The 12,169-nt window shown below is 32.7% G+C and overlaps 1 protein-coding gene across 1 annotated transcript in view; it reads right to left on the bottom strand.

Annotated features, from left to right (window-relative positions):
• The window catches only part of LOC115878467 (mucin-5AC), a 239,996-nt gene that overhangs the window by 32,675 nt on the left and 195,152 nt on the right, over positions 1–12,169 (bottom strand). Inside the window, exon 4 of the mRNA XM_030894985.1 lies at positions 8,260–8,518. Within this exon, the coding sequence (XP_030750845.1) occupies positions 8,260–8,518 (259 nt within the window). The remainder of the gene's footprint in view (positions 1–8,259; positions 8,519–12,169) is intronic.

Here is a 12,169-nt window from a genome sequence, read left to right as displayed (position 1 = left end):
GGCAAATCTGAGATATAATACAAGGCGACGATGACAGATTCGGCATTGTCTATTGCCACAGCTGGCGTAATTACCACAGAAAATTGTCTTAGATATTGTTTTTGAATTTTTGAACGTTTTTAAACTCTGTTATTCGTAAAGAGAAAAGGGTGCGGTTTGCAAAAACCTTTGCCACTTTTTTGTCAAACGGAAGATGCCGTAAACAAAATTTTGATAGCTCTCTTCGTTTCTGAAATACGGGGTCTTTTGAAAATTTAGCAATTTGGGACACCCCTTGTATCTCTGTTCTTGTTAAAGGTATCGAGACGGTGAAAACTGTTTATTGTAGAACTTTTTACGTAGAATGCAGTGGCGAAGTCTGTGTTATTCTACGAAAAGAATATTTTTAAAGGTATGAACTAAAGTTAGATTTTCTTAAATGGAACACCCCGTATATTTATAAATTATACAGGGTGGCCCATCAAAAACGTTCGGCAAGGCATAACGGCCAGAGTAATTTTTTTTCAGAAAATTCAAAAACACGTCAATTTTGTTTGTGAGGGGACAACTTTTACCCTAAAAATGATTGCAAAATCTTCAACCCTCTAGGCGGGGGTGTCATCCCCATTTTTTTTCAAATGGGAAGAGGGGTCAAGTAGTACCGCAATGAAAAGGGCTTTCTATTCTGTATATTTTCCCGCTTCGTTTTTGAAAATCGGTCGAGTCATTGAGAAAATATGAAGGATTGAAATTTGAAAAGTTTATTTAAACATTTATCAGAGTAAATGAGAAGGATAAATTTCTTCGACCAATTTGCTGTTTTTTCTTATTATTTCTAGATGTTTACGCATTTTTTCACTTGCCACAAGGTTGAACGATCAGGTGCGGTAATTGCTAGATAGCCATTCTGTGACTTATGCGTTGAAGTTCTTCTCAAGATCGTTAATTTTTTTAACAATTATTATGGTATAGTCACTTGTAGAAAAAGTGGAAATAATCGAACTTTATTTTAAAAATAATGAATGTGGCAATCGGGTTGCGCAGATATTCAATGAACGCCATCCTGACAAACGCCTTTATGGCAAAATTGTTCGCGAGTTAGTAGCAAAATTTCGCGAAAGTGGTTCCGTTATGAATAAAAAGAGGCAGAGTGAAAATCCTGTAGTAAATGAAGCTATGGAGGTATTCGTATTGGGCCAAGTTGCCATGGATAGTACGCCGAGTACAAAAAAATTAGCCAATGAGACCGGCGTGAATCGTACAAATGTCCAAAGCATATTAAAAAACACAAGTTCCACCCGTACAAAATTCAGTTGGTACAAGGACTCAACGAACACAATTTAATATATCGTCGCTTGCAATTTTGTGAAACTATGAGTGAACGAGTGGCGAATGATAATAATTTCCTATTTAATGTGTGTTTTTCGGATGAGTGTACTTTCTTTTTGAACGATGTAGTTAATCGACACAACTGTCGGTACTGGGCTGAGGACAACCCCAGGGTTTTTCATGAGGTGCACATACAAAACCCTCAAAAATTGAACGTGTGGGCTGGTATTTTTGGAAATTCTATTGTGGGTCAGTTTAACTATTGTGGGTCAGTATAACAATCTAGCAATTACCGCACCTGATCGTTCAACCTTGTGGCAAGTGAAAAAATGTGTAAACATCTAGAAATAATAAGAAAAAAACTCAAATTGGTCGAAGGAATTTATCTTTATCATTTACTTTGATAAATGTTTAAATAAACTTTTCAAATTTCAATCCTTCATATTTCCTCAAATGAATCGACCGATTATCAAAAACGAGGCGGGGAAATATAGAGAATAGAAAGTTCTTTTCATTGCGGCGCCACTTGACCCCCGAGTGACCCCCCTCCCATTTGAAAAAAATTGGGGGATGACACCCCCGCTCAGAGGGTTGAAGATTTTGCTATCATTTTTAGGGCAAAAGTTTCCCCCTCACAAACAAAATTGACGTGTTTTTGGATTTTTTGAAAAAAAGAATACCTTAGCCGTTATGCCTTGCGGAACGTTTTCGATGGGCCACCCTGTATAATCTGGCTTGCCATAACCTTCTCAAAAATATATATCACTCGATATTTATTTTCACTATATACTGCAATATTTTTTAAAAAAAATATTAAAAGATCATATTTATTAGTAGGCCATGATTGATAATAAAAGAAACTAAAGAATTATTAAAAGTATACTGCTATCTGTCTCTTGTTTTATTTTGAGAGCCACTAATAAATTCTTTATATATTAGGGAAACTTAACTCTCTACCGCTATTTGTAAATCTTGGAAGTTATATCCTATCGGAACTTTTAAATATTCCTTTAGCTAATTTACGTGAAATATACTTTCAGCAAGATGAGGCTCCCCTTCACTACTTAACCTACAACGTAAATATTAGAACCTTGTTAAATGACTATTTTCAAAATCAATGAATTGGGTTTGGACCCATATGATGAGCCTCCTTGATTCCCGGATTTGTTCGTTCTCGATTTCTGATTTTGGGGATTTTTGAAATATGAAATATATCGTGGCAACTAATACAATGTCGAACACCTGAAAAATGCATTAATAATGCAAGCTAATAGACTTGATTACATTATTAACAGTTAGTCTAATGAAAACTACATTATAGTTTTTAAATTGTCAAAGTCCAAGCTCAAGCTGTATTGCTGGCTAAATTTTTATTTATGGTATGTATGGTAAGCCTCAATCAAAGTTCGATATTGATGTTTCGGCTGCATAACTTTCTTCATCCGGTTGAATACCGCTCCAGGATTATCTATATAGATTTGCAGCTCTATGCCCATATTCCAGTTGGTGTTTATTTTAGAGCCTTAGTACGAAATATTGTCCGTTTCAGAACTCCATAAGCTTTAGAAGCTGAAAGGTTCAGTAATGCCAGTTTACTATTTTTTTTTCTTAAATTAAAACTCATTACATTTTAGTTAAAATAGTATAGCAAAATAAAAACACTAAATCACCACAATACACCAAAACACTTTTACTTTTACACTGGACGCGCGTTTCGCTAACCATGTTAGCATCATCAGCAGATGATTATAAACTGTTATATATATATATATAAGTTTATAATCATCTGCTGATGTTCTTTATCATGGTTAACAACGCCAGTGTAAAAAGTAAAAGTGTTTGCATATTGTGTGGATTTAATGTTTTTATTTTGTTGTTAACTAAAGGTTCCAACCCTCAACTGTAATCTTCGATGGCTTCATGGTCAACGGAACTGAATCTTTATCGTAAGTTTAGTACTAAGATTAGGTTATTAGGAGCAGATATTTGGTTTCTTAAATCATGCAAAGCCAATTCAGTTTATCTTTTTAGTTTATAATCATCTGCTGATGATGCTAACATGGTTAGCGAAACGCGCGTCCAGTGTAAAAGTAAAAGTGTTTTGGTGTATTGTGGTGATTTAGTGTTTTTATTTTGCTGTTTAACACCAAAGGTTCCAACCCTCAACTGTAATAAAATAGTATACATGGAGAAAATAAATACGAGCAAAATAAGGCAGATGAATAGGTTTTTAATATCAAGAATTTAGAATATTTTATTCAACTTAGCTTAAAAGGACTATTTTTCCAAATTTAAGATATATGTCTGAAGAAAAACTGACAAAAAAGCTTCAATTGACAAATAACAGAGGCTTTTTTAATACAGTGTTTATACATCTGTTTAGTAATGTATGGCTATACAGAGAAGACCAGGCTACTAGTAACATAGCAAGTTGCCGGACGAATTTACGTTTACCCGATTTGCGTTCGTACTAGAGATTCACTGCCGGCTAGTAGGCTGGTCAGGCAGTACGCAGTTGCAGTTGTGCTTGGACGGGTCGGTCGTGACACTAGGAATACAACGCGAGGAGTGCCGAGTATTTATTATTTTCATTTTAAGTGTTTACCTTCACTTAAGGTAACATTTAAAATAAAAATACTTAAATATTTATTATTTGAGTGTGTTTACAAGCCAAAACTAAAAATAAATAACTCTCTAAACCCGAAAATAACTAAAATATTACTCTAAATAAAAAAAAGTTATAACAAGTGTTCAAAAAGACCACCTTCTTGTGCTAGACAGAAGCCTAGGCGGTCGTAAGATCCCCGTCTGACATTGGCTAACATATTAGGGCTAATAGTTTGGAAAGCCTCTGATATTTTTACTTGAAGCTCATCCAGATTATTAGCCCTATTATGACCATACACTTTGGATTTTACATAACCCTACAAAAAGAAATCATTGGGATAAAAAAATCTGGTAATCTAGCGGGCCACGAAATAGTTCCATGTTCACTAATTAAACGGTTGGGAAAAGTATTGTTCAAATATTCTTGTACAATACGGGTATTGTGGGCAGGGCAACCATCTTGTTGAAACCAGACATCGTGGAATCTTTCTCCTAATAACTCACGAATTCTAGCGACAATCTGCTGCTGTAACAAGTCCAAATACTTTGCAACAGTTAAATTACCCTTTATAAAAAATGGACCAATCATATGCTCCCTTACAAAACCACCCCAAACACTTGCTTTAACTCCTGTTCTTCATTAATCAACACATCAGGCATTGTGTGTTTTTTGCGGGCACGCACCCATGTGTTTCTAAATTATTAATAACTCTTGATATAGTAGGTAAAGATGGAATTGGCCCGTTTACAAAAGTTTGTGGAAAAATTGTTTGTATATCCCGATAAGACCTATTTGGGAAATACCATTTTACAATTTGAATTTTCTCACGAACTTCGTAAACATCCATTATTTTACTTAAAAAATCAATTTTACACGAGAGCTGTAGCGAGAATCTACGTATTCGTTTTGGATATTAAAACACGAATAAATACAAATTCTGTAACATTCCTATCACATATCTACCTATTTTTATTTTATCGCATTTTTTCGCCTGCTTTTTATCCGGCGGACGGGTATACGCTAATTCGTCCGGTTCTGCCTATGTTACTACTACGGTGGTCCGGTCTGTATATTCTTTGATTATTTGTTTATTAATTTCGACGAAAGGAGAAAATCTCTTGAAAAGTTACCCATTTTTTTACGTTTAGGCAAATTAATTTTATTAGTATAAAGCTCTACTACTCTGCCATTATTCGTTGACGAGTATTTGACACGCATCAGAAGATAGTTACGCTGGAGTTTTCTTTCATGAGCTTTTCTGTGACTGATAAGCCCGATACGTGATGTTATCTCTCTTCCGCACTCCGGAGAGTCAAATATCTCATTACTTGGTTGCCTCTTTACTTTCTTGGTTGTCGCTGTTAACTTAGTTCTATATTTTCATGTTTTTTTTTTTAATTTTCTCTAAAACGGTATGGAAATTTGGAAAAGTATAAATGGGATTAACCATTTCAAAATAAGCAAAATTTGTTATGAAGAATGCATTTTTCTCAAAATACCAATACTTAATAAAAAAGTTTTTCGTATTGTAAAAATTATCCGGGGACATACTGTATACATACATATAAACTGAAATATATAAAGCGTTGTACTTATACTAGCAGCAATTGCTTACCCTTGTACTAGGTATTTCTAAATTAATTGCAACATCTGATGGAATATAAACTGTAACACAACTCGGCAAGCAATACATACCGTAAATGAAATCGTAATATTTAAGAGCCAGTAACATTTACTGCATCCACTCAAGATAAACTGCACTAATTAGCAGTATTAATGATCTACCCTGTTCGTATTTTCTTACAATTAATTAATGTATATGATACAAGAATAAAATGTGAAATAGTGCAAGGATTATGATGCTTGGTCTATTTAAATGAACCATTTAGAGCATAAATGAACAACGAGAAGTATAATTTAGGTTAGGAGAGTGTATTGGAAATATTTTATCTGACTTTTTATAACTTTATAATGTCATAAACAATATATGTGTCTATTATTTTGAAAAGAACTAGATGCATATAGGGTGGCCCACCGAAAACGTTCCGCAAGGCATAACGGCCAGGGTAATTTTTTTTCAGAAAATTCAAAAACACGTCAATTTTGTTTGTGAGGGGGACAACTTTTGCCCCAAAAATGATTGCAAAATCTTTAACCCTCTAAGCGGGGGTGTCATCCCCCAATTTTTTTCAAATGGAAAGGGGGGTCAAGTGGTACCTCAATGAAAAGGGCTTTCTATTCTCTATACTTTCCCGCTTCGTTTTTGAAAATCGGTCGAGTCATTGAGAAAATATGAAGGATTGAAATTTGAAAAGTTTATTTAAACATTTATCAGAGTAAATGATAAGGATAAATTCCTTCAACCAATTTGCTGTTTTTTCTTATTATTTCTAGATGTTTACGCATTTTTTCACTTGCCACAAGGTTGAACGATCAGGTGGGGTAGTTGCTAGATAGCTGTTCTGTGACTTGTGCGTTGAAGTTCTTCTCAATATCGTTAAACTTTTTAACAGTTATGGTATGTTTTACTTGCAGAAAAAGTGGAAATAATCGAACTTAATTTTAAAAATAATGAATGTGGCAATCGGGTTGCGCAGATATTCAATAAACGCCATCCTGACAAACAGGTTTATGGCAAAATTGTTCCTGAGTTAGTAGCAAAAAACTGGTTTCGTTATGAATAAAAAGAGGCAGAGGGAAAATCCTGTAGTAAATGAAGCTATGGAGGTATTCGTATTGGGCCAAGTTGCCATGGATAGTACGCTGAGTACAAGAAAATTAGTCAATGAGACCGGCGTGAATCGTATAAATGTCCAAAGGATATTAAAAAAAACACAACTTCCATCTGTACAAAATTCAGTTGGTACAAGAACTCAACGAAGACGATTGTGATCGTCGCTTGCAATTTTGTGAAACTATGAGTGAACGAGTGGTCAATGATAATAATTTCCTATTTAATGTGTGTTTTTCGGATGAGTGTATTTTCTTTTTGAACGGTGTAGTTAATCGGCACAACTGTCGGTACTGGGCTGAGGACACCCCCGGGGTTTTTCACGAGGTGCACATACAAAAACCTCAAAAATTGAACGTGTGGGTTGGTATTTTTGGAAATTCTATTGTAGGTCCTTTTTTTCTTCCTGGAAATCTAACAGATGATATGTACTTGGATTTACTGGAAAATACCATCGACCCAGCTCTAACTGACATCATAGAGGACAATTCTGGATACGTTGAAGCGGAACTAATATTTCAACAAGACGGTGCACCTACACATTGCTCTCAAAATGTGCGTAATTTTTGAACAATAACTTTCCCGGTCGGTGGATAGGACGAAGGGGTGCAATTGAGTGGCCTCCCCGGTCACCCGACTTGACTCCTTTATACTTTTTTCTATGGGGAGAGGGTTAATGGGGAGAGGGTTAACCCGCTTAGAGGGTTAAAGATTTTGCAATCTCACAAACAAAATTGACGTGTTTTTTGGGATTTTTTGAAAAAAAAAATACCCTTGCTGTTATGCCTCGCGGAACGTTTTCGATGGGCCACCCTGTATGTTGGTGTTGCATATAAATGTACTTTTTTATTTATGTTTTTATTTTTGAGTACCACTGAAATAATTTCGGAAATAATAATATGTATGAAATAAACTACTGTCTAGGACTAATAGTTTCATTAATAATACGATGTTTCAGCCATGTTTCAACATATACAGGGTGTCCCAGTTCAAACAAAACAAGGCAATTTAAAGGCATTTCTGGTGTGAAAGGAACAAAACGGTGAAACATGTCAACTTTATTTTCGAAGGGGAAATAAGATGCGACTATTTTTGAAGCCCCTAATTCAAACCCCACGCGGGGGTAACATCGGCCCTTAAAAACTTAAACGTAATGCGGGATCGAGTAGCACATCATTTGAAAGGTTATTAAAGCCTCTTTTCAACGCCCTCTCATTTTTGGAGTTTTTGTCACATTTGGTGGAATCGGGCTGACAAATAAACTTTTCATAAATTGATGATGCTTTGATATCTGATATACAGGAATCGAAATGGGTTGTGAAACACTGTATGTGTTGCAGACGTATAACGCAAGGTGTCATGGCAGTATCACTTGTGTTAATAAAGAATTTAAGTACTTAATATTTTTTTAGATATATTTTGTATTTAAACTTGTGATGTTACTTATAATTAAATAAGATGAAAATACCGTATTTTGTATCTTATATCTGTATTTCAAATACTTGTATCTGAAATTAGTTCATCTCACTAGGTCGGTTTGAGGGTTAAAATTTGGGCCTTTCTTAATATTACGCTAGCGACGATAATAACAGCTTATAATAATATGAATTACCTGTCAATAATCCACTGGATAGATCGGACTGCACTCGGTCCAACTTGTCGATCAGACTCTCCGTGGACGTCTTAATTTTCGTGGACGTTTCCGGCAATGTGGAAAGAACATCTTCAGTTGAGAAATCGTCCTCTGTAGGCGTTATGTTTGTACTATTTTCCATTTCGTCTGGTTCGTTGAGTAGTTTCACTCGTTCGTCTTGTTCTATCACGGAAAACGGAATATACCTGGCTCCAGACACGCTGCGGCTGGTTTGCACCTAATGAAAATTATAAGTTTTATAATTTACTTACAATATTTTGTTAATTGGCATTAAACATTTAAATATATTAATTTTCCGCTTTGCATTCAAACTGAACCAACTTATTTCTTCGTAAAATAAAGTAAACTGTTTTGAAATTAAAATGACAGACACATCTATTACTGTCAAGAATTTTGTTTTATAATTCATATCTATTTCAAATAAAATTATTAAAACAAGCTAGGTACTAATGCTGGTATGTTGCAGCTAAACTATACAGTGAACGGAGTATTTTGCGAACGTTATTTTGCCTTTATACTCAGAATTCATTATCAGATTTCCTGCTTAGGACGTATGAGAACTTTAGAGGAAGTGTGTCCTTTTAACTACTCTCGGGGTGGATATGACCTTAATCTAAGGATATGACCACCGCTGTGAATAATTGAATTTGGCAACAGATCTCTAAACTTTAATTCTAAATTTATACGAAAAATCTAGTATGCTTGGATAACATACAGGGTTATTTCCACATAGGACACGGAGTCACAAATTACCTATAACAGATGCGAAAGAAAGCGACTGCATCAAAAACCGTTCGGCAAACCCGACACGCCTATTGAGTGGTGTAAATACACCAGTCGTTTAGTCCGGAAACCCATGCTGTGTCGTATTCGCTTGCTGGAGTGACATAGTGCGTGGTTATATGTTTCTTTTTAAAAACGCGTGTAGGATTTTTGTTGAACTTTTGAACTGTTATTTCTAAGTTTTGGTAATTTGTATATCTTATTTAAAATGGGATACAAATGTGTTTATTTATAAGGAAAAATAAGATATTTATAGTATAAAAAATTAATTTATTTAACAAAATTTAATTAACAATGTGACAAAATAGTTACCTTTCTATCGGACTTTTTTCGACTATATAAATCTTTATTTGTAAACTTTAATACATCAAATATTTTCAATCTAATAAATCATTTAATGATGTAAATAAGAGGAAATTTCTCACATGGGTGGTCAAATTCTATAGTTTTCATTATATCAAACAGCCTCTGAGAAATGTTTTCAACTCAAAATGCCTTTAATTATGTTTGACTACATCATTAAAAAGGGTCTTCAAATACATCAATGTGATATTTGTCTAAAATTTGCAAAAGAATCCGAATCTCTGGATAACTCGAAATTATTTACCCATTTAAAAGCCTTTGATCATGAAAGTGGAAAAATTTGTTCATTTTATGTACAGGCTCGAAAAATTATTTATATTAAATTTTGATGAGTTTTGCACTGAAGAAAACATTCAGAGGCTGTTTGATATAATGAAAACTATAGAATTTGACCAATCATGTGAGAAATTTCCTCTTATTTACATCATTAAATTATTTATTAGATTGAAAATATTTTATGCATTAAAGTTTACAAATAAAGATTTATATAGTCGAAAAAAGTCCGATAGAACCAATAGAAAAGTAACTATTTTGTCACATCTTTAATTAAATTTTGTTAAATAAATTAATTTTTTATACTATAAATATCTTTTTTTTTTCCCTAATCTCCTACGAACTAATATAATATGACGAGTAATCTATTAAATTACTGTGAGATTATATGCCTCGATAACATATTGGTGCAGATTATTCTCACCCAAACAAATAATAACCCAAACTATACATTGATGCGGATTGTCTATGAACTCTTTCTGAAGGTCACAGAAACCTGAACGCGGAATTCGGTGTTCTTTCGCATCTGTTATAGTTAATTTGTGACGGAGTATTGTAGCTAAACGATTTGTGATTTTTACAAATTGTAAGTTTTGGGTTTGTTGAAGGACTATTAGAGCTACAATTTAAAACTATTTTTACAAAATACCAAGAGAGAGTGTCCCAAATAAAGACAAAATGTTATACTTGTATTTTTTTGAATAGAACACCCTGTATATTATTTTACTTTTAGATTCTACGATTGAAATAAAAGTAAATTTGATTAAGGTTTATCACACTTGTTTATCGCACTTCAAACCTTGCCGTTTTTGAAATATATTCAATTTTCTGATATTCTTCAGGACTTCATTTTTCCAAATGTATGAAAGATTTTAATGCTAAATATTTTCTGAAGTTTATTTATTAATCAAATATTGCGTAGTAATAAAAACAATAGCACCTTATAGAGAGTGTCTAAAATTTATTTGTTTAATTTATATGGATTTTTGCAATAATTTGTTTAATTTAAATGGAACACCCTGTATATTTTACGAGAATCAGAAGTTTTCGTAGAAAATGCATTTTCTTCTCATTTAGACCTCATTTGTCAATATACCCATGGAATATTGACATTTTAGATTTTTTTAAAGCATCAAATTTACAAATTGTAGATGTGCTATAAACGATAATATTACAAGCCCATTTGTTTACTTATTAAATAAAACTATTTTTGGTAAAAGAGTAGGTATATTATTTAATATACCACCATTATTTCCGCTCAAAAAATAGTTAATTACATACTTAGTTTTAGTAATAGTTTACTAATTATTCTAAATAAATGTAGATTTGAATCAGAAAACAATATAATAATAAGTTATGAAAATGAACGTTGTTATAAATAAGCATTCGTCAAAAAATTAAATAAGATTTATAAAGTGTTATTTTTTACCACACTGTTAAACACATATACAAAATTCAGTTTTTTAGTATTTGGAGCAATTAGTATTAATCAAGGCAAACAGTCTATTAATGTAATATGAATACTGGGATCATATTAATTAGTCCTCTTTAACAAATATTTAAACAGTTTTTTTTTATTTTTTAATGAAATAAGCGAATTATATCCACAATTTCAGTATCTGTACTCTTTGAAAATTTATTACCTCTTTAAAAATAACTAAAATGTATGTATTCCATGGGTATATTGATAAATGAGGTTTAAATTATAAGAAAATGTATTTTCTACGAAAACTTGAAGAGATAGGAACAAATTGGTATAATACAATTTGATAGACAATTCAACTGTGCATCTGATTCTCGTAAAATATACAGCGTGTTCTATTTAAATTAAAAAAGTTATTTCCGTTTAAAGCTAGTAATTATTTAAAATAAATAGACACTCTGTATAAAGTAGTATAATTTTTATTATTGCAATATAATATTTAGTAAAAAAGTCAGTACCAATATTGGATTTTAAAAACTTAAATACCCTTAGAGAAATGAAGCATTAAAGTTGTTACTGTATTTTGACAAAAACGTAAATATTTCAAAACGGTAAAATTAAAATGCGGTAAGCCTTAATCAAATTTACCTTTATTTTAATCGTGGAAATTAAAAATAAAATAATATACAGGGTGTTCCATTTAAAAAAATTTAACTTTGATATTTTTTATTTATTTGGGACACTCTGTATGTGGTAAAAATATTTTTAAATTGTAACTCTAATAGTCCTTCAACGAACTCAAAACTTCCAATTTGTAAAAATCTAATCGTTTAGCTACAATACTCCGTGTAGTATGTGGTGAACAACCCTGTATAAAGGAATTTCTAGTGATGAAAAGAGAGAGTTGATACCGTTTTTCGGTAAGGTTCCTCGTTTGCCAATAAAACAATACAGTATGACCGAATAATAGTGACATTACAGGAAACTGTAGATATAGATATACCTTTGGTTTTCATTTTATCTCTA

This window comes from Sitophilus oryzae, unplaced genomic scaffold (genome assembly GCF_002938485.1).
Source record: "Sitophilus oryzae breed Bouriz unplaced genomic scaffold, Soryzae_2.0 scaffold_1512_pilon_pilon, whole genome shotgun sequence".
Classification (NCBI taxonomy): Eukaryota; Metazoa; Arthropoda; class Insecta; order Coleoptera; family Curculionidae; genus Sitophilus; species Sitophilus oryzae.
This window is presented reverse-complemented; position numbering and strand designations above follow the sequence as displayed.